This window comes from Bombina bombina, chromosome 3 (assembly GCF_027579735.1).
Source record: "Bombina bombina isolate aBomBom1 chromosome 3, aBomBom1.pri, whole genome shotgun sequence".
NCBI lineage: Eukaryota > Metazoa > Chordata > Amphibia > Anura > Bombinatoridae > Bombina > Bombina bombina.
The window spans coordinates 645,484,067-645,510,347 of NC_069501.1; the positions used below are offsets into that span (position 1 = coordinate 645,484,067).

Here is a 26,281-nt window from a genome sequence, read left to right on the forward strand (position 1 = left end):
AGAGGAGTGTTGCCGACTGTCCTGAGCTGTCAGTGGTTGTAAAAAAACGTGACCGTAGTAAATCAATGGCAGCCGTGTTATGGGAGGAGGATAGAAATAATAAAATACGAGTTTCAATAATAAATAAGTTGATTAATAGAGCGAATTTGATAAAATCATGAATTAAAGTCACATTATTTTTGGAGTTCATAAAAGAACGATCTTTCAAGGTAGGCATAGTTTAACATCACTTTAATAGCGCATACTAGGATCTCCCAGTGTCCCAGCTCACTGATACCAGGTGTGGAGTCAGCGACTCCCTGCTTGCCGGAAGGTGATGATTCAATGTTATTTAAAACAGTTTCAAAAGTTAAAATTTTTTATTAAAAGTTGCAACATCATAAAAACATAGGAGCAGATATACTCTGTCCTTTGACAGAATTGCTACGCATTTCTCAGCCGTGCTGGCTGTTTTATCAGGGGTAACTGCAGAGGCTTAGATTCAAGGTAATCAAGAAAGGTAAAAAGTATATTAATATAACTGTGTTGGTTGTGCAAAACTTGGGAATAGTAAATAAAGTGATTATCTATATTTTAAAACAATAACAATTTTAGAGTAGACTGTCCCTTGAACAGGAGTTGTTCCAGTAAGATTCTGCTAACTATAGGCCAGTCAGTTTGACCTCAATTGCAGGTAAACTAATAGAATCTCTTTTAAAGGAAAGACTTGAGTCTTACCTTCAGACAAACAACTTAGAAGACAAAGGTCAGCATGGTTTCACAGCTTCAAGATCATGTTAGACTAATCTAATTGATTTCTTTGACAGGGAGGAGCCGTAGATGTAGTGTATCTAGACTTTAGCAAAGCATTTGACACTTCCCACACAACAAACGTATTCACAAATGCTATACAGAATTAGAACATGTAATATTTTTACTATAATGGCTGTGACGGAACCTGGCTACCCCGACTGGGTAGCTCCGCCAAACGGTCTTTCTAACACCTGGAACCTGCCGCTATGCAGCGTAGAAGAGTGATTATAGCAGGAGCCCACCCAAATAACTAGACAGACTAGCATTCAGGTGAAGCAAGAACTGATTTTATTAGGAAACACACTCCTTTTATACACAAACAAAGGGTCTTATATTACTCCCGAATCTCCTGCCATTCCCACCCCTCCAGACAGTCTGGTTCCTGCCATTGCAACCACAGTCCCACAGAGTCCTAGGACACAGAGGTGGTGGTTTTGGGGGGGTTCCTGGGGGGGCGGCAGCAGTGTAATTTGAAAGCTCTCGGTCCCCAGATGCCACAGTACAAAAAGCGGCGTGATTCGTTACTGGGGACCGGAGTTACAGCCCGGTAAAGATAGGGGGGTAGGATTGTCCAAAACCCCCAGTTCCAAAAGGAGCTCTTTTCTCTTTCCAGTCTCTAACCTCTCGTCTAGGGGTATGTCGGCTACTCCTTGAGGGGGTCTCATTTTGCCTGGGGAGCTCCGGCATGGGAAGACTCCATTGCCGGAGCACAGATAGCGACCACTTCTTGGGTTCTTTCCAGGTATGCCTTTAACATGGCGAGGTCCTTCAGTCGGTCCCTGAGTTGGAGGAAGTACTCCACAACAGATGGTCCTTCCTCTTCTGTGGGCACCTCCCAATGGGCTCTCACTGGTGTAGGGGCCTTATCTCCCGGCCATACACTAATTTGAATGGGGAGAAAACGGTGGATTCCTGGGGCACCTCTCTCTATGCAAAGAGGAGGTGTGGCAGAAACCACTCCCAGTCCTTGTGAGTGGATGAGAACATCCTAAGCAACTGCTTTAAGGTCCCGTTAAACCGCTCACATAGACCATTAGTTTGGGGATGATATTGAGCACTGTGCAGGGGTTTGATCCTGCATAGCCTCCACAACTGCCGGGTGATCTCTGCAGTGAATTGGGTTCCCTGGTCGGATATCACTTCCCGGGGGAAGCCTACCCTGGTGAATATCTGGAGCATTGCATCTGCCACTGTCTCCTCTTGGATATTGGCCAGGGGGATTGTCTCCGGGTATCTCTCGCACTGGAAACGTTCCTCCCCGGGGCCCTGGGGGTCAGTACCTACTCAGTCTCGGTAAGGGGCTAGGGTTGGGTTGCTCAAGGTCTCCTGGGCGAAGTCGGAGGGGGACGCCCAGGAGTGTTGGTCAGGAGGTAGGGTTGGAGTTTGAGCTGAAGATGGGGCAAGGTAGGAGTCAGGATATAGGGTCCGGATAAGGTAGGAGTCAGGGCCGAATGTCTCACCTGGGTCCCCAGATCAGATGTGGTGGCTTGGCGTCTGGCTTGCTGGCGGGTGGTAACTGCAGCAACATCCTGGGGTTTATCCCCCACAAAAGCCGAGGCAAAGTGGCCGAGGTCGTTTGCTAGGAAGACCTCAGCAGGCAAGGGGCTCATGACCCCTACTTCTATAGCACGGGGCCCGACACCCCAATCCAGGTGCACTTGTGCTGTGGGGATCCTTAGTATGGCACTCCCAGCCACCCCAAAGTCAAGTATCCTCCCTGTATGTCTGGAGGCGGGGGCCAGGTGGGGTTGGACCAGGTTGACTGTAGCTCCAGTGTCCCTTAGTCCCTGGGCCGCCTGCCCATTGATCCAGACATCCTTGCAATGGTGTCGGCGATTGTTGCCAGTTGCAGGGTGCACTTAAAGCAGGACCCCATCTTCTTCAGCCCAGCCGGTGTAGTTGGTGGGGTCCTCGGTGTACAGGCATTGGGCCGCAGCTTGGTAGCTCCTGACAGGAGTGCTGGTCCACTGAGCCGGAGAGGGATTCCTTGGCCTCCACTCTGGGCACTCTCTTCTTATGAAGCCTGCCTGTCCGCACTCATTTTACCCCTGGGATGAGCTGGGGACAGAGGGCTGGACAGGCGCCGACCAAATCTGGGGGTACCGAGTAGACGCCGGAGGGTGGGCAGAGGTGGGAGAGGAGTGGGTCACCGGTCGGGGCTCAGGGGTGGTCTGGCATATGGCATCCCAATATTGATTAGCCAGGATGGCCGCCTGGTCGGCTGTTGCAGGCCCCTTATCTTTGACCCAGTCCCGGACCTCTGCTGGGGAGTTGTTGTAAAAATGAGCAAAAAACAAAATGAGCTGGGTAGCCTCTTCCAGGGAAGTTATACAGCAGCCCGCAAACCAAGAGTGCAAGGACCAGGTGAATCGGTGTGTCTACTCGGTGAACGGCTGCCCCTCTTGTCTTTTTAGCCCTCAAAACTTCAGCCGATGAGCCTCCAACGTGAGTCCACAGTGGGCAAGGATGCGTTCTTTCACCCGGTTCTAGTGCTTCTGGTTCCAGCATGTATACCTGGGTGGCTTCCATGACCATCTGCGTGATAATCTCTGCAGGTGGGTTAGTCCCTTAGAGGGCCAGCCGCCACTGGATATCCCTCTTGAGGTACAACATTGTAGTATCCGGAGTTGAGGCCTTACTGGGCCATCCGCTGCTCTGGCTGCTACCGGCCTCACTACCTGGCTCGCTGGCCCGATCGCCCTCCATCAGTTCCTTGATGATGGCCGCTTTAGACTTATGGCTGGCAGTTTTCCCCCGAGCTTCCAGCAGATCTTTCAATGTTTCCTTTCAGAGTCCAAGTGCTATTTAAGGTGTGTGGTGATATACGTGCAGGACTCAACTGTGCAACCCCTAATTCTGATATGCTCCCAGTATCAGAAAAGGAAATCTAAAACAAGTGGGGGGAGGGGTGCGCTCTACTACAGAGCTGTGAGTGGGACTTTATATTATTTTAGCCTACTTATTAGTAGTATACAATTGGGATATTTCTATTAATTTATATATACTACCCGTGGTAGCTTATAAGGTTGGAAATTGTTACATGTGAATCCTTATATAAGGTGATTGTTATAAATGGTACTACAATATGTTGCAATGTGTTGCAAATAACAATGCTTGATGTGCTGTATGTGCAATAAATACGGTGTTAGTATCGGTATGTGCTTATTATTAAAACTAACAATGTGTGCTTCTTAATTAAAACAAAACAATGTACAATTGACTTATTAATCAGTTTATATAAGTAAATAAAAACAAATAATAACAGATAAAATGGTCATATCATTGCATTAGGATACAACAGCTGGTTCACTAGATTATGAAAAAATGGTGTCGGCATAGACAAAAGTACTGGCATTGGTCAATAGACACTTAAGACAAATGTCCTTAAAAAGATACGATGATTAAGGTTCAGCATATAATATAAAAGTTATAGGTTAAAAGTTGTGGCCACAACTATTTGTAAAAGATCCAAAAAAGCTCCAAAGAGCTGTTTCCTGTTAGGGTAGCTTATATTCTTATGGTGCTCACCCCTACCGGACTACCGATATCCCTTACCTCCTCTTGTACTAGCGTGGGTTATGGGAAGGATTGCAATATACTCAGGATATGTCTCAGTTCGGCGTTTTGCCGTGTAGCTATGGTAGTATGTGAGCGTCTCACCTTCAAATTGCCCGGTCAATCCTTCCTACCCTGACGTCTACGTTGAGTAGTCACGTGGTCCTCGGAGGTCCAATCGGATAGCCGGGTCGTAGGGGGGAGTGGTGCGATAGCGATCCTGTTTGATTTGCTTGCTGGAGCCAAATTCGGTCACACTAGATTGTCAAAAATCTACGCGTTTCAGCGCTGGATATGCGCCTTTATCAAGTCTTGATAAAGGCGCATATCCAGCGCTGAAACGCGTAGATTATTATACGCTGAACCTTAATCATCGTATCTTTTTAAGGACATTTGTCTTAAGTGTCTATTGACCAATGCCAGTACTTTTGTCTATGCCGACACCATTTTTTCATAATCTAGTGAACCAGCTGTTGTATCCTAATGCAATGATATGACCATTTTATCTGTTATTATTTGTTTTTATTTACTTATATAAACTGATTAATAAGTCAATTGTACATTGTTTTGTTTTAATTAAGAAGCACACATTGTTAGTTTTAATAATAAGCACATACCGATACTAACACCGTATTTATTGCACATACAGCACATCAAGCATTGTTATTTGCAACACATTGCAACATATTGTAGTACCATTTATAACAATCACCTTATATAAGGATTCACATGTAACAATTTCCAACCTTATAAGCTACCACGGGTAGTATATATAAATTAATAGAAATATCCCAATTGTATACTACTAATAAGTAGGCTAAAATAATATAAAGTCCCACTCACAGCTCTGTAGTAGAGCGCACCCCTCCCCCCACTTGTTTTAGATTTCCTTTCAGAGTCCAGCATACTGCTCCATACGAAGAAGTCTTCAGTTGGTGGTTTGGACATTTCAGGTAGATGGAAGCATCCCACCGCTGCCAACCAATGTGACGTAACCCGGCTACCCCAACTGGGTAGGTCTGCCAAAGGGTGATTATAGCAGGAGCCCACCCAAATAACTAGACAGACTAGCATTCAGGTGAAACAAGAACTGATTTTATTAGGAAACACACACTCCTTTTATACACAAACAAAGGGTCTTATAATATTCCCGAATCTCCTGCCATTCCCGCCCCTCCAGGCAGGCTGGCGCCTGCCATAGCAGCCACAGTCCCACAGAGTCCAAGGAGCTGGTGGTTTCTGGGTTGATCCTGGGGGTGATTCCAGGGTGTCATTTGAAAGCTTTCGGTCGCGTGGCATGATTCGTTACTGGGGACCGGAGTTACAGACTGGTAAATATAGGGGGGTAGGGTTGTCCAAAACCCCCAGTTCCCAAAGGAGCTCCCCTCCGGCTATTCTCCCACCTCTTGTCCTCCCTAGGGGCTACTAATCCCCAGCCTAAGAGGGGATAGGCGGGTATCTGTTGCGGTGCAGCCTGCCGGTAGTTCCAGGAGTCCGACCAGCCTAGAAGGGTTTTCCCAATCAGAGATCAGCTCTTCTCTGACAAAGTTCATATTACAAAATAAAGAAAACGGATCTGGGAGATCGAGGTCGCTCTCAGGAGTCCAAATCCGCTGAGAAACAGGAGGGGGTGAGGTAGTAGGGTGGTTAAGATTTAACCCCTGCAGCCCTGTATCCGTGAAAATGGCCGTTTAATACATTTTCCTATTTTACAATTCATTCTATATTTTTTTAAACAATCAATTTTAAAGGGTCAGTTGTAATGTTTGTTTGTTTTTTTTTCTATCATCCATAAAAGAACAGCATTTGAACATGTTGATTTTTTTTTTTAGGTCTGAAAAAGTGAAACCAAAGACTTTAAAATTTGTTCTGAACTTTTACAATCTGATGGGCTGAAATTATACGACTGCTGATTCACATGGACTTAACGTGTCCAAACCCCTGCACTCATTGTCCAAGTTAATGTCAGAGAAAGTCCATTCCAACAAATAAAACAGTGGTTAACAAATAATTATCGCTTGCAGGGCCATTCTTAGCATTTGTGGGGCCCCTAAGCTCAGTGCCCTTATTCCCCTTACCTATATGTCTGCCCCTTGTATGGGCCACCCCTTTGCCTACATTCAGTTATACCTTTATACAGAATAACACAAAATATTAGACCTCCTGATACCATAGCACTTCTCATAAACTAAATACAACATATACATTGCACCATCTCATAACCTCACCGCTGACATTGGGTGGCCCCCCAAAGAGCGGGGCCCTGGGAAGGTGCACCTCTTGCCCTGCCCAAGGAGCAGGCCTGATCACATATGTCTGTTTCAAAAACAATTAAAAAATACCACATAGTTAAATAGCTGTAAAGAATATAACAGAAAAGTGGTGCACTACTAGAAATAAGCCAGCAGGGTAAGAAAAGATAAATCTGTTACACATTTTGTGAGGGGTGACACTGCCCATATACTGCTTTATTCATTATAGCAGCCAAGGAGGTGGTAACACTCCACTATGTGTATGTGTAGCCATGGTGGGACCTAGGGCCTAAAGTAGAGTGTTAGTGAGGGGGTTATTGTGTGACCTCACCTATCACCTGTGCCCTGTCAGCCAGTATTTTAGTGAAGGACAGATGGCAACCCTACAGGTATTATAACATAACAGCACTGCCGCGAAAGATGAAAGATTAAGCAAAAAATACATATATTATTCAAAATAGCAGAAATAAAATAGATATTCATATCTTTGTCATTCATTTAAATAAATCCTATCTTCAGCTGTTATATTAGTGTTTGCTGTACATATGAGACAGTTGTAGAATACCCTGTAGCTAACTCACTAACTGTAAGATTAAACATTTACACTTATTTTGTCTTTATTCTTTATCAACCTCACTACTGTGATGCTAAATGTATTTTATTATGTTACTGTTGGCATTTTCTACTCTGCATGTAATAGAATGACCCTGGTGTTCTGAGAGTGATAGTCCTTTAAATAATTATCAGAGCCAAGCAGGCTGTCCTTGTATAACCCAGCTACACTGAGCTTGAGCTGGCAGCGCCAGTGTGGGTCTAATACTGCACAAAAGAAGTCAACAATTGTGAAAAATAGATATATAAATTCCAGACAGGAGTAGCAAACAGCTCTAATAGTGGTGCAGTGCAGAAAAATTACACAAATACAGGGAAAGTCACTTGTTATTTGTAGAATACCCTTTTCTGCTTCATCGAAGTGCCCATAGCCAATTACAGTATTCTTATAGCCAATGGTTTTGTGGGCAATTATCATATTTATTTGTTATGCTACACCAGTGATAACTATCATTTTGGAGCTCCAATTAAAATTTTGGTAGACATACGTAGGAGGCCGGGTACATTAAAAAAATCATTGGATTAGTGTGCACACATAGCTCTATTCCCCAGAATAGCACAGCTATCTCTTGCTGCATTGTGTCCAAAGTTCAAAAAGATGACCAAAAATGTACAAATAGGGCTATTAATATTTAAAGGGACATGAATGCATTTCATTCTTGATTTAATGCATTTTTTGCAGTTTAGTCGTATTAGCAAAAAAAAGAAAAAAAAAATAATTTAGTAAAATCACTGTTTTAATGATAACGTCACCAGCTGAAACAACAATAGCTTTTACTAGAAATGTGCAAGTAGATTGCAAAATTCCTTTCAAAACTGATGTGCAATTTGGATCACTGTGCCCCTTTAAACAAAAACAATCACAATTTTGAAGTAACATCAGGAATCTTAGTTTTCTTACAAGAGCTATTTGAATATGTTTTTGTTGTGTTTTCATATTCAAAGCCTTTCTAATTTATAAGAAAACCTGTTTTGAAAATAGTTTACAATATTGTCTCAACACTTTACACTGAGACGCCTTCCAATCCCATGAAGTCCACGCAGGTTTTTGCTTCATTTTTGGAGTTATCTAATTCAGCGGCATTAACCCTATATTTTGTCTTATGTCAGTGTGTAAGATTTTGCACATGCTTGATACACATTTTAATAATCACAATGATATCCCCACTTTAATAAAATGTTAAATATATTGACCATATCACACTTCTAGACTATGAAATAAATACACATAAAACAATGTGAGCAGCTGAAGGTTCTTTTATGATTGCAATTAATTGTTTGGACTTGATGGAAATGGTAATAATATTACAACAAATGATAAAGCTGTGATTAACTTAGCAGATATTGACCAGGTTTTCTTTTTGCATTGTCACCTTATATAGAAAAAGCAGTAGAAAGTTTTTTTCCTTATACATTTTTTTATGTTTACCCTTTATAGATGTAGGGAATTCATATTTTTAAAAAGCCTTGCTTCAATAGGATTGGGATACCATTTAAGAGAGAAACAAAAAATATCCAAAGTTTTCAAGTCTAACAGATTAGAGTCAACAGAACTTTATTTTTTTCAGTCAGTAAACACTGTAGGTCTGGAATCCACATTTAGCTGTTTTTACACTTTCTGCAATCAATTATTTCTGATTTACTTATTTTTGCAAAAGCCAACCACTGTGATTTTACTTAACAATTTCCAGTGGGATAGATTTCTATAAATACATTTTCTGTAGCACTACAGCTGGTTTACGTTTTTTAGTGGATTTTGTTATTTATTTATTTTTGTAGTGTCTGACATGATTTACTTTTATTGATAAAGGTATTTTGACCATAACGGCAAACCAGAGCTCTGGCATTTTGCCATAGAATGTATCCCAGTTTTTTGTAAGCCAAAGTGAATAATGCAGAGGATGGCACTGTGGTGTCTTTCACATTCAATGTCTCTTTAAATGCCATGATACTTAGTTTAGAGAGCATTGAAGGGCACTGTAATCTAAAGTCTAGTTCTGTATGCTGATTTTAGGTGGATTGGTTTCCTTTAAAGGGACAGTAAACATAGGAATTCATGTTACATAATTCTGCACTATGTGCTAGTGGTATCTGTGAAAAAGTAAAGCAAATTTAAATATTTAACCTCCTAAATGTTAACCTACGTTACCTACCTGCCGTTCTCTTCTGCTCTGCTGTTTTTTTCTCTCAATACCTCGTCATGGGCTTACTGTCTAATCAAATTGCACCTGATTGCATTGTTGAACTAAATAGTGCTCCTGTGCTGGCTGAAGCAGCCGACAACTTTACCCAATGCTGGAGCACACTACATTTAGTTTAACGGTGTGATTGGGCACGCTGTGATTAGACACAACCCCCTCTATTAACACCTCATTCCATGAAACACCCTACCCACAAATAGTCCCCCTAACATGTAACCACCAAATTAACAAAAATAAGATGACCTTAAAAGAATATATAATAATATTGCTTTTCCCCCTTTAAAATGTCTTATTTGTCTTCCTCACCATCTTATTAGCCCTTCCACTCTTCTTATCGGTTTATCTAATTAACGTAATTGAAGAAACAAAATACAAATAAATTATTTAGCAATCAAAAATGTTATTTATTTATTTATTTATTTATTTATTTATTTATTTAATGGTGTCTTCTCACAAGAGTGTGTTATACTGTCATAGATGAAGATAACAATTTAGAAATTTTTAGCATCTCTTACGGTTATAGAAATGTGTCGTTTGTTTGCAGACAATAAAGCTTTCAATATGAGACTTTTTCACTTTATTCTTCATATATTTAATCCAGTCAACTATTTTTTTTTGCTGTTGCATCATGAAAACACTGTTGGCTGTAAACACAGTTTTGCTTTAAAGATTGGAATCGGACAAACATCAGAATTCAACAAAGCACTCAATTTTAATTTGTCTTGTATTTTAGATGGACTTAGACTTGTGAGCCTAAAAGATGCGTGAATATATACAGTGATCTCCATACATAAAGGAGGGATTTAATAAGGGCTAGACGTTGGCATTGGCTCCTAAAAGTTTAGGATTATTTTAGCTATATCAATCTCAGTCTCCTTTCTTAGCTCTTAAAATTGTATGGTTCATTGATAAAAACAATATTTAAAAGTCAAATATTTTTAGTTTTTACACTTGCTTTACAATATAGCAATAAATAAAGGGACATAGGGCCAGATGACCAAAAAGTCGCAGAAATGGAGAGACATCATGCAAAACGTTTGGGATCTTTTTTAGATATTTTATCATAATGTATGTGTTTCTCATTGGCATCCAGAATCCTGCATAGTGAGATTAACAGCCAGCTCTCAAGTTAAAATTTTTAAAATACTTTGCTGTACCTCGCAGTACTAATTATATATTGTAGATAATCTCACCAGACCAGAGAGCTTTAGAGAATTTGACCCAAAATGTTGCTCAAAATGTTTATTTCATGTATATGAGAGTGCAGAACTTAAACATGAAAAAGTTTAGGTAAAAGCTGTTTAAATTGAAAATAATAGCAAGTGCATGTCCTGTGACTCTACTCTTCACTGGCTGGTTGGACAAACCCCACAGAAAACAGATTGATGTATTCAGCAAATGAACATTCATTAAAAAAAAAAATAATGAACATTATTAAACATTCTCTTGTAAATAGAACAAATAAAGTTTTTGAGTACAATATTATTTTAAAGTCATACCTGTCCTATACAATTATATGTGTTTAAAGTCTACAGATTCCACTAGAAAATACATTCAAAATATCAGTCATCTGTCTTATTCACAAACACGAACAAGATATAATTACTGAAGTTGTTTTTTTTTTGTTTTTATTTTATTTATGTTCCATACTGAAGTTGTTTTAATTTAAAAACTAATATTTGCATTTCTAATTTTGCATGTGCAGCCAAAGGAACATTAAGTGAAGACACCATCCGTGTGTTTTTGCAGCAGATTGCTGCTGCGATGCGAGTTCTGCACAGCAAGGGCATAATCCACAGGGACCTGAAACCACAGAATATCCTCCTGTCTTATTCTTCTCGGAAGAAATCTGCTTTCAGTGGCATCCGGATCAAAATTGGTAAGCTGAAGAGTGTTTAAGAGGATGTTATAATGATTGCAAGTTGTGACAGAGTTAGTTTTAGTCTTTTTGCCTCAAATGTTACACAGTATTGTATACGAATATTAATCGTTTGTGCACTTAAATTCACATAAACAATCTGTTTCATTTTTTTAAGTGGACATGGTAGTCAAAAATATGCAGAAGTGAATTTCAGTTTTACATAGAATCATATTTGCTATACACTTATACTGGCTAAAATAACTACTAGTAAAAGCTGTCACTTCATAGGTAACACATTGTACTCTGCATGGGTGGTGAACATATGCACATACAGTTAGGTATGTTAGAAAAAAAAGATTGGAGTTGAAGTTATATAATGTATTAGATCATAAAATGCAGATTGTCAAATCTAATTTTAGGGTATTTATATCAAAAGTGTATGAATGGTATAGTAAGTACAGCACTTTTTATATGCAGTCTCCTCCTTGTCAAGGGACCAAAAGTTACTGAAAAATTGACTGAGAAGCTGTTTCATGGCCAGGTGTGGGCTGTTCCCTCATTATTTTATTAACAGTTAAGAAGTTAAATGGTCTAGAGTTAATTCCAAATGTGGAATCTGCTTTTGGAAGTTGTTGCTGTGAACTTTTAATATGAAGTATAGTTCTTTTTTGTCAAGAATTTTATACCAATTACCCCCTTTAGGTGGGGTATTACAAAAAAGACAAAAAAGAACTATACTGGATGTGACAGACTCCTCTGTCAGTACTGGAAGGGTTAACTTGGTTCAGCTTTGAGAAACTATTTTCTAAAAGACAGGTCCTGGCAGCAGCTATTGTTTACTGTAATTAAGTTTTAGTGATAAGCATTCACATTGTTTGTTTAATCACCTCCAGAGCAGACTTCCAAGTGATAAGAAGGACTCAATTGTTTTCTTGTGTTTAAATTGTTTATTTGGTTAAGTAATGTAATTCTATTGTATCATGTCAAAGGGCGTCTTCCTTCTATCTAATGTAAAATACTCTTCCAACCCCCATCTGGTCTCAGACCTGCATAAATACTGGGCATATAGCCCTCAATAAAGTACATTCTGTTTTTACCTTCAATGTGGAGCCTGGTCTCATGTTTGGGGGGAAATAGCTGGGTTTGTGTGTGTTGCTGATCCCACATTCAGGGCATCTTTCATCAGGTATTAACCCTTGGTATCCGGGTTATACCATAACAATTGGTGGCAAGCGACGGGATGATCCTCATCGCCCAGAAGAGCAACTACACAAGCCAGTAACCTCAGGAAGAGGGGGATTATTACAATACTGACCAAGATGGAAGGAGTACCAGGGACCGAAGGAACCAATGGGCCCAGCATATCAGACAAAACCCCCGAAGAAGCAAGCTTTGATCGGGCGGTTAAAATAAGACTGGCACATTATGGCCCCAACCCATCTGCCGAAATTATCGACCGGGTCCTAGCAGTTGTGGAGGCCAACCTACTTCACCAAAGCGGCGCTGCAGCAGCCCAAGTCACAGCAACCCCAGTGGAAAAGAGAAAAGTAAATTTTGCAGCTTTTAAAAACTTCCTGGAAACAGAAGGAGAGATTGATGGGTACCTTGCGGATTTTGAGAGGCAATGTGCACTACACAAGGTACCCGCAGAGGACTGGGTCATGATATTATCCGGAAAATTATCCGGCCGGGCCAGCGAGGCTTTTCGGGCCATTCCAGATGAGGAAGTCGGGGATTATAATGCTGTAAAAGAGGCTCTGCTCTCCAGGTATGCGGTTACACCAGAGGCATACAGGAGACGGTTCAGAGACACTCTTAAACTAGCTGGAGATTCCTACGTCGAGTGGGCATGTAAGGTGCACCGCACAGCAGCTCACTGGATGGCGGGGTGCCAAGCCATATCTGGGGTAGAGGTGCTGCAGCTATTCCTGTTGGAACATTGCTTCGACAAGTTACCCGCAGGAGTTCGAGAGTGGGTTCGGGACCATAAACCATCCACCCTGCATGAAGCTGCTCGCTTGGCAGATGAGTATACGGATACCCGCAAACTGGACACTGTTACCACTCAGCCCCCTGCCAGAATGGAGTACCAACCCACAGTCACCCCAGCAGCTACCAGTTACCAACCCCCGGCACACCGCTCTACCACACGGCCTCCAGCCACGAACTATCCTCAGAGTGCCCGGTTCAACTCACGGGACTACTCACAACCTGTTCGGTGCTTTGTATAGAACACAAAAGAAAAGAAGGCGCCAACATAGTGTGAATCTGTATTGAAAGTTGTTCACTCCCCACACATTAATCGTACTTACAAGAAGTAAGGCACTTGAGAAGTGCTACAACGGCTTTCTGGAACATTAACAGCTGTCCAGGTGGCTGCTCTCTTGTGATGAAAGTGAAATCCTTGATGCCGTATATAATATGCAAATGCCTTGCAGCTATGACCCCTCTTGCAGTATTACTCACTCTCGTAGTATCTGCCTTAGGAGAAATGCCCAAACCAGGTGGGCTAGCAGCCAGCAACAGCTGCACAGGAAGTAAATGGGAGGGGAACAAAAATCAGTTCAATATTGCAAAGTAGTCTAGCTGCAGACTGGAGCAAAGTAGTCTATCTGCAGAGTGGAGCTCCACTCTAGACAGGAAACATGGTCCTGGCAGCAGCTATTGTTTACTGTAATTAAGTTTTAGTGATAAGCATTCACATTCTTTGTTTAATCACCTCCAGAGCAGACTTCCAAGTGATAAGAAGGACTCAATTGTTTTCTTGTGTTTAAATTGTTTATTTGGTTAAGTAATGTAATTTTTTTGTATCATGTCAAAGGGCGTCTTCCCTCTATCTAATGTAAAATACTCTTCCAACCCCCCATCTGGTCTCAGACCTGCAAAAATACTGGGCATATAGCCCTCAATAAAGTACATTCTGTTTTTACCTTCAATATGGAGCCTGGTCTCATGTTTGGGGGGAAATAGCTGGGTTTGTGTGTGTTGCTGATCCCACATTCAGGGCATCTTTCATCAGGTATTAACCCTTGGTATCCGGGTTATACCATAACACTGGATATATAAGCTTAAAGGGATACTAAACCCCCGTTTTTTCTTTCATGATTCAGATAGAGCATGCAATTTTAAGCAACTTTCTAATTTACTCCTATTATCAATTTTTCTTTGTTATCATGTTATCTTGATTTGAAAAAGCAGTAATAAAAGGTTAGGAGCCGGCCCATTTTTTAGCTCAGCACCTTGGTAGAGCTGCTGATTGGTTTGCTACATTTAGCCACAAATCAGCAAGTGCTACCCATGTGCTGAACAAAAAATGGTCTGGCTCTAAAGCTTACAGTACTGCTTTTTCAAATCAAGATAGCATGAGAACAAAGAAAAATTGAAAATAGGAGTAAATTAGAAAGGTGCTTAAAATCTCATGCTCTATCTGAATCATGAAAGAAAAAAATTGGGTTTAGTATCCCTTTAAATCCAGAACTAGACCTCAAACCAATTGAACATGAATTTCACTTGCTGAAGACAAAAACATGAAGGCTGAAAGACCTACAAACAAGCAGCAACTTAAGACATCTGCAGTATAGGCCAAGTAAAGCATCACTAGGGTGGAAACACAAAACATGGTGATGTCCATGGATTACAGATTATATTTATGATTATGTTATTTTGTCCAATTACTTCCGAGCCCCTGAAAATGGGGGGCTATATTTGCAAGTTGCTTTAATTTTTAACTGTTAATAAGATATTTTCTCCAACATAGGTGTGTCCGGTCCACGGCGTCATCCTTACTTGTGGGATATTCTCCTCCCCAACAGGAAATGGCAAAGAGCCCAGCAAAGCTGGCCATATAGTCCCTCCCAGGCTCCGCCTACCCCAGTCATTCTCTTTGCCGTTGCACAGGCAACATCTCCACGGAGATGGCTAAGAGTTTTTTTTTTGGTGTTTAAATGTAGTTTTATTCTTCAATCAAGAGTTTGTTATTTTAAAATAGTGCTGGTATGTACTATTTACTCTGAAACAGAAAAGAGATGAAGATTTCTGTTTGTAAGAGGAAAATGATTTTAGCAACCGTTACTAAAATCGATGGCTGTTTCCACACAGGACTGTTGAGATGAATTAACTTCAGTTGGGGGAAACAGTGAGCAGACTTTTGCTGCTTGAGGTATGACACATTTCTAACAAGACTTGGTAATGCTGGAAGCTGTCATTTTCCCTATGGGAACCGGTAAGCCATTTTCTTAGTTTAGTATAAGAATAAAGGGCTTCATTAGGGCTTAAAAAACTGGTAGACATTTTTCTGGGCTAAAACGATTACTTTACTAAGCATATTTGGCAGATTATAACTATTAATAGTTATTATAATCTTGGGGATTGTTTTAATAAAACGGCAGGCACTGTATTGGACACCTTTTTCACTGGGGGCCTTTTCTAGTCATAGGCAGAGCCTCATTTTCGCGCCACTAATGCGCAGTTGTTTTTGGAAAGCAAGGCATGCAGATGCATGTGTGAGGAGCTAAGAACCACTGAAAAAGCTTATAGAAGGCGTCATTTGGTATCATATTCCCCTCTGGGCTTGGTTGGGTCTCAGCAAAGCAGATACCTGGGACTGTATAGGGGTTAAATGTAAAAACGGCTCCGGTTCCGTTATTTTAAGGGTTAAAGCTTTCAAATTTGGTGTGCAATACTTTTAAGGCTTTAAGATACTGTGGTGAAATTTTGGTGAATTTTGAACAATTCCTTCATACTTTTTCACATATTCAGTAATAAAGTAACGGTTTTATTGTAAAACGTTTTTTGTGCTTTGTTGACAAGTTTAAGCCTGTTTAACATGTCTGAACCATCAGATAACGATGTTCTATATGTATGAAAGCCAAGGTTTCTCCCCATTTAAATATATGTGATAATTGTGTCATAGTGTCCAAACAAAGTAGGGACAATAATGCCATAGATAATGATATTGCCCATGATGATTCCTCAAAGGAGGGGAGTAAGCATGGTACTGCATCATCCCCTTCTGTGTCTACACCAGTTTTGCCCACACAAGAGGCCCCTAGTACATCTAGTGCGCCAATACTTATTACCATGCAACAATTAACGGCTGTAATGGATAATTCTATTGCAAACATTTTATCCAAAATGCCTACTTATCAGAGAAAGCGCGATTGCTCTGTTTTGAACACTGAAGAGCAAGAGGACGCTGATGATAACTGTTCTGACATGCCCTCACACCAATCTGAAGGGGCCAGGAGGGAGGTTTTGTCTGAGGGAGAAATTTCAGATTCAGGGAAAATTTCTCAACAAGCTGAACCTGATGTTGTAACATTTAAATTTAAATTAGAACATCTCCACGCACTACTTAAGGAGGTATTATCTACTCTGGATGATTGTGACAATTTGGTCATTCCAAAGAAATTATGTAAGATGGACAAGTTCCTAGAGGTTCCGGTGTCCCCTGATGCTTTTCCTATACCCAAGCGGGTGGCGGACATAGTAAATAAGGAGTGGGAAAGGCCCGGCATACCTTTTGTTCCTCCCCCTATATTTAAGAAATTATTTCCTATAGTCGACCCCAGAAAGGACTTATGGCAGACAGTCCCCAAGGTCGAGGGGGCGGTTTCTACTCTAAACAAACGCACTACTATTCCTATAGAAGATAGTTGCGTTTTCAAGGTCCTATGGATAAAAAGTTAGAGGGTTTGCTTAAAAAGATGTTTGTTCAGCAAGGTTACCTTCTACAACCAATTTCATGCATTGTTCCTGTCACTACGGCAGCGTGTTTCTGGTTCGAAGAACTAGAAAAGTCGCTCAATAAAGAATCTTCGTATGAGGAGGTTATGGACAGAGTTCAAGCACTTAAATTGGCTAACTCTTTTATTTTAGATGCCGCTTTGCAATTAGCTAGATTAGCGGCGAATAATTCAGGGTTTGCTATCGTGGCGCGCAGAGCGCTTTGGCTAAAGTCTTGGTCAGCGGATGTGTCCTCCAAGACCAAATTGCTTAACATCCCTTTCAAGGGTAAAACACTGTTTGGCCCTGACTTGAAAGAGATTATTTCAGACATCACTGGGGGAAAGGGCCACGCCCTTCCTCAGGATAGGTCTTTTAAGGCTAAAAATAAGCCAAATTTTCGTCCCTTTCGCAGAAACGGACCAGCCTCAAATTCTACACCCTCTAAGTAAGAGGGTAATACTTCTTAAACCAAGCCAGCCTGGAGACCGATGCAAGGCTGGAACAAGGATAAGCAGGCCAAGAAACCTGCCACTGCTACCAAAACAGCATGAAGTGTTGGCCCCCGATCCGGGACCGGATCTGGTGGGGGGCAGACTTTCTCTCTTTGCTCAGGCTTGGGCAAGAGATATTCAGGATCCTTGGGTGCTAGAAATAGTTTCTCAAGGTTATCTCCTGGAATTCAGGGAACTACCCCCAAGGGGAAAGTTCCACAGGTCTCAATTATCTTCGAACCAAATAAAAAGACAGGCATTCTTACATTGTGTAGAAGACCTGTCAAGAATGGGAGTGATTCATCCTGTTCCATTAGGAGAAAAAGGGATGGGGTTTTACTCCAACCTGTTCATAGTTCCCAAAAAAGAGGGAACATTCAGACCAATTTTAGATCTCAAGATTCTAAACAAGTTTCTAAGGGTTTCATCGTTCAAAATGGAAACCATTCGAACGATCCTTCCTACCATCCAGGAAGGTCAATTCATGACCACGGTGGATTCAAAGGATGCGTACCTACATATTCCTATCCACAAGGAACATCTTCGGTTCCTAAGGTTCGCCTTTCTGGACAAGCTTTACCAGTTTGTGGCACTTCCATTCGGATTAGCCACTGCTCCAAGGATTTTCACAAAGGTACTAGGGTCCCTTCTAGCGGTGCTAAGACCAAGGGGCATTGCAGTAGTACCTTACTTGGACGACATCCTGATTCAAGTGTCGTCTCTGTCAAAAGCAAGGGCTCATACGGACATTGTCCTAGCCTTTCTCAGATCTCACAGGTGGTAAGTGAACATAGAAAAAAGTTCTCTGTCCCCGTCAACAAGAGTTCCCTTCTTGGGAACAATAATAGTTTCCTTAGAAATGAAGATTTTTCTGACAGAGGCCAGAAAATCAAACTTCTAAGCTCTTGTCAGGTACTTCATTCTGTTCTTCTTCCTTCCATAGTGCAGTGCATGGAAGTAATAGGTTTGATGGTTGCGGCAATGGACATAGTTCCTTTTGCACGAATTTATCTAAGACCATTACAACTGTGCATGCTCAGACAGTGGAATGGGGATTATACAGACTTGTCTCCGACGATCCAAGTAGATCAAAGGACCAGAGATTCACTCCGTTGGTGGCTGACCCTGGACAACCTGTCACAGGGAATGAGCTTCCGCAGACCAGAGTGGGTCATTGTCACGACCGACGCCAGTCTGGTGGACTGGGGCGCGGTCTGGGAACCCCTGAAAGCTCAGGGTCTATGGTCTCGGGAAGACTCTCTTCTCCAGATAAACATTCTGGAACTGAGAGCGATATTCAATGCTCTCAAGGCTTGGCCTCGACTAGCAAAGGCCAAATTCATAAGGTGTCAATCAGACAACTTGACGACTGTTGCATATATCAACCATCAGGGGGGAACAAGGAGTTCCCTGGTGATGGAGGAGCATCCGGGGGAGTGGGAACTCCATCCGGAAATCTTTGCCCAAATAACTCAATTATGGGGCATTCCAGACATGGATCTGATGGCCTCTCGTCAGAACTTCAAGATCCCTTGTTTCGGGTCCAAATCCAGGGATCCCAAGGCGACTCTAGTGGATACAATAGTAGCACTTTGGATCTTCAACCTAGCTTATGTATTCCCACCGTTTCCTCTCATTCCCAGGCTGGTAGCCAGGATCAATCAGGAGAGGGCTTCGGTGATCTTGATGGTTCCTGCGTGGCCACGCAGGACTTGGTATGCAGACCTGGTGAATATGTCATCGGCTCCACCATGGAAGCTACCTTTGAGACAGGACCTTCTTGTTCAAGGTCCATTCGAACATCCGAATCTGGTTTCCCTCCAACTGACTGCTTGGAGATTGAACGCTTGATTCTTTCAAAGCGTGGGTTTTCAGATTCTGTAATAGATACTCTTATTCAGGCTAGAAAGCCTGTAACTAGAAAAATTTACCATAAAATATGGAAAATATATATCTGTTGGTGTGAATCTAAGGATTCCCATGGAACAAGATAAAAATTCCTAAGATTCTTTCCTTTCTACAAGAAGGTTTGGAGAAAGGATTTTCTGCAAGTTCTCTGAAGGGACAGATCTCTGCTTTATCTGTTTTACTTCACAAAAGGCTGGCAGCTGTGCCAGACGTTTAAGCGTTTGTTCAGGCTCTGGTTAGATTCAAGCCTGTTTACAGACCTTTGACTCCTCCCTGGAGTCTTAATCTAGTTCTTTCAGTTTTTCAAGGGGTTCCGTTTGAACCCTTACATTCCGTAGATATTAAGTTATTATCGTGGAAAGTTTTGTTTTTGGTTGCAATTTCTTCTGCTAGAAGAGTTTCTGAGTTATCTGCTCTGCAGTGTTCTCCGCCCTATCTGGTCCATGCAGATAAGGTGGTTTTGCGTACTGAGCCTGGTTTTTTTCCGAAGGTTGTTTCCAACAAAAATATTAACCAGTTTCAAAGAAGGAACGTTTGTTACACAATTTGGACGTAGTCCGTGCTCTAAAATTCTATTTAGAGGCTACAAAAGATTTCAGACAAACATCTTCCTTGTTTGTTGTTTATTCTGGTAAAAGGAGAGGTAAAAAAGCAACTTCTACCTCTCTTTTCCTTTTGGCTTAAAAGCATTATCAGATTGGCTTTTGAGACTGCCGGACGGCAGCCTCCTGAAAGTATCACAGCTCACTCCACTAGGGCTGTGGCTTCCACATGGGCCTTCAAGAACGAGGCTCCTGTTGACCAGATATGTAAGGCAGCGACTCTTTTGCCAAATTTTACAAATTTTATACTTTTGCTTCTTCGGAGGCTATTTTTGGGAGAAAGGTTTTGCAAGCCGTGGTGCCTTCCGTTTAGGTGACCTGATTTGCTCCCTCCCTTCATCCGTGTCCTAAAGCTTTGGTATTGGTTCCCACAAGTAAGGATGACGCCGTGGACCGGACACACCTATGTTGGAGAAAACAGAATTTATGCTTACCTGATAAATTACTTTCTCCAACGGTGTGTCCTGTCCACGGCCCGCCCTGGTTTTTTATTCAGGTCTGAGGAATTATTTTCTCTAACTACAGTCACCACGTTACCATATGGTTTCTCCTATATATATTTCCTCCTGTCCGTCGGTCGAATGACTGGGGTAGGCGGAGCCTGGGAGGGACTATATGGCCAGCTTTGCTGGGCTCTTTGCCATTTCCTGTTGGGGAGGAGAATATCCCACAAGTAAGGATGACGCCGTGGACCGGACACACCGTTGGAGAAAGTAATTTATCAGGTAAGCATAAATTCTGTTTTTGTTAATTCCATTGAATAAATGCTGAAAGTCTGCACTTCAATCACATCTTAATTGATTTGTTTAAAATCGATTGTGGTGGTGTACAGACCCAAAACATTGTGTGACTGTCCAAATACTTATGGACCTCAATGTATGCTCGTAGAACCTGAATTGCTGTGAGTGCTCATAGAGCTGGTGGTAGCTCCAATCACTGATCATATCGTCATCTGGAGCAGAATGGGGTGGAGGGGTCCATAAGTACAGCTATGACTGACATGTTTACATGTTTTGAAGGAGTTAAACGCATAATAAGAAAATGTAAAATGTCTACAAATGAAATTCTGTAATGAAACAGATACAGCATGTAATTTTCAGCAACTTTCTAATTTACTCCTATTATACATTTTTCTTCGTTCTCTTGCTATGTTTATTTGAAAAAGAAGGCATCTAAGCTAAGGAGCCAGCCGCCACTTTGTGGTTCAGAACCTTGGACAGCACTTGTTTATGGGTGCTGTCCAATCAGTAAGGACAACCCAGGCTGTGAACCAAAAGGGGCCAGCTTCTAAACTTACATTCTTGCTTTTCAAATAAAGATAGCAAGAGAATGAAGAAAAATTGATAATAGGAGTAAATTATAAAGTTGCTTAAAATTGCATGCTCTATCTGAATTATGAAAGAAAAAATTTGGGTTCAGTGTCCCTTTAAGCTGGGTACAATGCTATTCTTACCACCGCTTATAGTCTTACCTTAAGTATAACATTACAGAAAGACTGAGGGTAGCATTAACCTGGATCACCCAAAAATCTTGTCTCTGACTACAAGAGGATGGAATTGAGGACACTTCAAGCAAAATGATTGATCCTTTTTATAGTAAAAGTAGTGGTGTATTTAGTTTTTGTGCTGCCCTAGGCACCAATCTAAATCTGCTGCCCCTAAAGCCCCTTCAACGGGTTTAGCTCATATTTCCCTCATATAGTACTCATTGCTATAGTGGTGCATAGAGTATTATGCTCCCCCATTAGTCATCAAGCAATAATTAATTTTAAATAAATGTAATCATTTAAACAGTTGGAGAATATAGGGGTAGAAAGGCGTTTGGCAACATAACTACAATTCAAAATGTTCTCTGTCCCTAAATCCTGTTGCTAAAACAGCCTGGGCCACAATGTACCCCTGAGTAAAAATATCAATCACATATCATGTCACCTTTGAAAATATCAAATTACCACTGATCACTGTTGAGCAAAACTCCTATATATACAATGAGCCAGATTACAAGTGGCACGTAAATGATAGCTACCACACAATAACCAGTTTTGCTTGACCGCGCTACCATTAGCACACAACTTTCTTATTACACGACTGTCCGTGGTAACGTGAAAACATCAAAAAAGTACACAATGGGTCCTTGCAGGAAAAAAAAAAAGAAAATAACCAAGGGACTCTCTCATTATTTTCTTTTGAAATCTAAACTATCATAAATCATTCCAAGCAAGTATTCTCTAAAAATATGTGTCAGCTAAACTCAATAATCCCACTTACTAGAAAAGCTGTTGAAGAAACCTTGAAAACATCTGTCTGTTATCTAGTACTAGGCTTCAGGCTATGTTCTATAGGTCAGTGATGGACAGTTTGCTAACACATAGTCAGGTCTATATTTTAGAATTCTTAAAGGGCCATAATACCCAAATGTTGAAACACTTGAAACTGATGCAGTATAGCAGTAAAAAGCTGACTAGAAAATATCACCTGAATATCTCTATGTAAAAAAGAAAGTTATTTCTCCAACATAGGTGTGTCCGGTCCACGGCGTCATCCTTACTTGTGGGATATTCTCTTCCCCAACAGGAAATGGCAAAGAGCCCAGCAAAGCTGGTCACATGATCCCTCCTAGGCTCCGCCTACCCCAGTCATTCTCTTTGCCGTTGTACAGGCAACATCTCCACGGAGATGGCTTAGAGTTTTTTAGTGTTTAACTGTAGTTTTTCATTATTCAATCAAGAGTTTGTTATTTTCAAATAGTGCTGGTACGTACTATTTACTCAGAAACAGAAAAGAGATGAAGAATTCTGTTTGTATGAGGAAAATGATTTTAGCAACCGTAACTAAAATCCATGGCTGTTCCACACAGGACTGTTGAGAGCAATTAACTTCAGTTGGGGGAACAGTTTGCAGTCTCTTGCTGCTTGAGGTATGACACATTCTAACAAGACGATGTAATGCTGGAAGCTGTCATTTTCCCTATGGGATCCGGTAAGCCATGTTTATTACGATTGTAAATAAGGGCTTCACAAGGGCTTATTTAAACTGTAGACTTTTTTTGGGCTAAATCGATTGATATTAACACTTATTTAGCCTTGAGGAATCATTTATTCTGGGTATTTTGATTTAATAATATCGGCAGGCACTGTTTTAGACACCTTATTCTTTAGGGGCTTTCCCAAAGCATAGGCAGAGTCTCATTTTCGCGCCGGTGTTGCGCACTTGTTTTTGAGAGGCATGGCATGCAGTCGCATGTGAGAGGAGCTCTGATACTTATAAAAGACTTCTGAAGGCGTCATTTGGTATCGTATTCCCCTTTGGGTTTGGTTGGGTCTCAGCAAAGCAGATACCAGGGACTGTAAAGGGGTTTAAAGCTTAAAACGGCTCCGGTTCCGTTATTTTAAGGGTTAAAGCTTCCAAAATTGGTGTGCAATATTTTCAAGGCTTTAAGACGCTGTGGTGAAAATTTGGTGAATTTTGAACAATTCCTTCATGTTTTTTCGCAATTGCAGTAATAAAGTGTGTTCAGTTTAAAATTTAAAGTGACAGTAACGGTTTTATTTTAAAACGTTTTTTTGTACTTTCTGATCAAGTTTATGCCTGTTTAACATGTCTGAACTACCAGATAGACTGTGTTCTGAATGTGGGGAAGCCAGAATTCCTATTCATTTAAATAAATGTGATTTATGTGATAATGACAATGATGCCCAAGATGATTCCTCAAGTGAGGGGAGTAAGCATGGTACTGCATCATTCCCTCCTTCGTCTACACGAGTCTTGCCCACTCAGGAGGCCCCTAGTACATCTAGCGCGCCAATACTCCTTACTATGCAACAATTAACGGCTGTAATGGATAATTCTGTCAAAAACATTTTAGCCAAAATGAACCCTTGTCAGCGTAAGCGTGGCTGCTCTGTTTTAGTTACTGAAGAGCATGACGACGCTGATATTAATATCTCTGAAGGGCCCCTAACCCAATCTGAGGGGGCCAGGGAGGTTTTGTCTGAGGGAGAAATTACTGATTTAGGGAACATTTCTCAGCAGGCTGAATCTGATGTGATTACATTTAAATTTAAATTGGAACATCTCCGCATTTTGCTTAAGGAGGTATTATCCACTCTGGATGATTGTGAAAATTTAGTCATCCCAGAGAAACTATGTAAAATGGACAAGTTCCTAGAGGTGCCGGGGCTCCCAGAAGCTTTTCCTATACCCAAGCGGGTGGCGGACATTGTTAATAAAGAATGGGAAAGGCCCGGTATTCCTTTCGTCCCTCCCCCCATATTTAAAAAATTGTTTCCTATGGTCGACCCCAGAAAGGACTTATGGCAGTCAGTCCCCAAGGTCGAGGGAGCGGTTTCTACTTTAAACAAACGCACCACTATTCCCATAGAGGATAGTTGTGCTTTCAAAGATCCTATGGATAAAAAATTAGAAGGTTTGCTTAAAAAGATGTTTGTTCAGCAGGGTTACCTTCTACAACCCATTTCATGCATTGTCCCTGTCACTACAGCCGCATATTTCTGGTTTGATGAACTGCTTAAGGTGCTCGATAGTGACTCTCCTCCTTATGAGGAGATTATGGACAGAATCAATGCTCTCAAATTGGCTAATTCTTTCACTCTAGACGCCTCTTTGCAATTGGCTAAGTTAGCGGCTAAGAACTCTGGGTTTGCTATTGTGGCGCGCAGAGCGCTTTGGTTGAAATCTTGGTCGGCTGATGCGTCTTCCAAGAACAAGCTACTAAACATTCCTTTCAAGGGGAAAACGCTGTTTGGTCCTGACTTGAAAGAGATTATCTCTGATATCACTGGGGGTAAGGGCCACGCCCTTCCTCAGGATCGGCCCTTCAAGGCAAAAAATAGACCTAATTTTCGTCCCTTTCGTAAAAACGGACCAGCCCAAGGTGCTACGTCCTCTAAGCAAGAGGGTAATACTTCTCAGGCCAAGCCAGCTTGGAGACCAATGCAAGGCTGGAACAAGGGAAAGCAGGCTAAGAAACCTGCCACTGCTACCAAGACAGCATGAAATATTGGCCCCCGATCCGGGACCGGATCTGGTGGGGGGCAGACTCTCTCTCTTCGCTCAGGCTTGGGCAAGAGATGTTCTGGATCCTTGGGCGCTAGAAATAGTCTCCCAGGGTTATCTTCTGGAATTCAAGGGACTTCCCCCAAGGGGGAGGTTCCACAAGTCGCAGTTGTCTTCAGACCACATAAAAAGACAGGCGTTCTTACATTGTGTAGAAGACCTGTTAAAAATGGGAGTGATTCATCCTGTTCCATTAAGAGAACAAGGGATGGGGTTCTACTCCAATCTGTTCATAGTTCCCAAAAAAGAGGGAACGTTCAGACCAATCCTAGATCTCAAGATCTTAAACAAATTTCTCAAGGTCCCATCGTTCAAGATGGAAACCATTCGAACTATCCTTCCTTCCATCCAGGAAGGTCAATTTATGACCACGGTGGATTTAAAGGATGCGTATCTACATATTCCTATCCACAAGGAACATCATCGGTTCCTAAGGTTTGCATTCCTGGACAAACATTACCAGTTCGTGGCGCTTCCTTTCGGATTAGCCACTGCTCCAAGGATTTTCACAAAGGTACTAGGGTCCCTTCTAGCGGTGCTAAGACCAAGGGGCATTGCAGTAGTACCTTACCTGGACGACATTCTGATTCAAGCGTCGTCCCTTCCTCAAGCAAAGGCTCACACGGACATTGTCCTGGCCTTTCTCAGATCTCACGGCTGGAAAGTGAACGTGGAAAAGAGTTCTCTATCCCCGTCAACAAGGGTTCCCTTCTTGGGAACAATTATAGACTCCTTAGAAATGAGGATCTTTCTAACAGAGGCCAGAAAAACAAAGCTTCTGGACTCTTGTCGGATACTTCATTCCGTTCCTCTTCCTTCCATAGCTCAGTGCATGGAAGTGATCGGGTTGATGGTGGCGGCGATGGACATAGTTCCTTTTGCGCGCATTCATCTAAGACCATTACAACTGTGCATGCTCAGTCAGTGGAATGGGGACTATACAGACTTGTCTCCGAAGATACAAGTAAATCAGAGGACCAGAGACTCACTCCGTTGGTGGCTGTCCCTGGACAATCTGTCTCAAGGGATGATGTTCCACAGACCAGAGTGGGTCATTGTCACGACCGACGCCAGTCTGATAGGCTGGGGCGCGGTCTGGGGATCCCTGAAAGCTCAGGGTCTTTGGTCTCGGGAAGAATCTCTTCTACCGATAAATATTCTGGAACTGAGAGCGATATTCAATGCGCTCCAGGCCTGGCCCCAGC

General features: G+C 41.8%; 1 protein-coding gene across 3 annotated transcripts in view; it reads left to right on the forward strand.

Annotated features, from left to right (window-relative positions):
• The window catches only part of ULK2 (unc-51 like autophagy activating kinase 2), a 439,206-nt gene that overhangs the window by 228,323 nt on the left and 184,602 nt on the right, over positions 1-26,281 (forward strand). For all 3 annotated transcript variants that reach the window (XM_053707357.1, XM_053707358.1, XM_053707359.1), the window contains exon 6: positions 11,118-11,291. In XM_053707357.1, the coding sequence (XP_053563332.1) occupies positions 11,118-11,291 (174 nt within the window). The remainder of the gene's footprint in view (positions 1-11,117; positions 11,292-26,281) is intronic.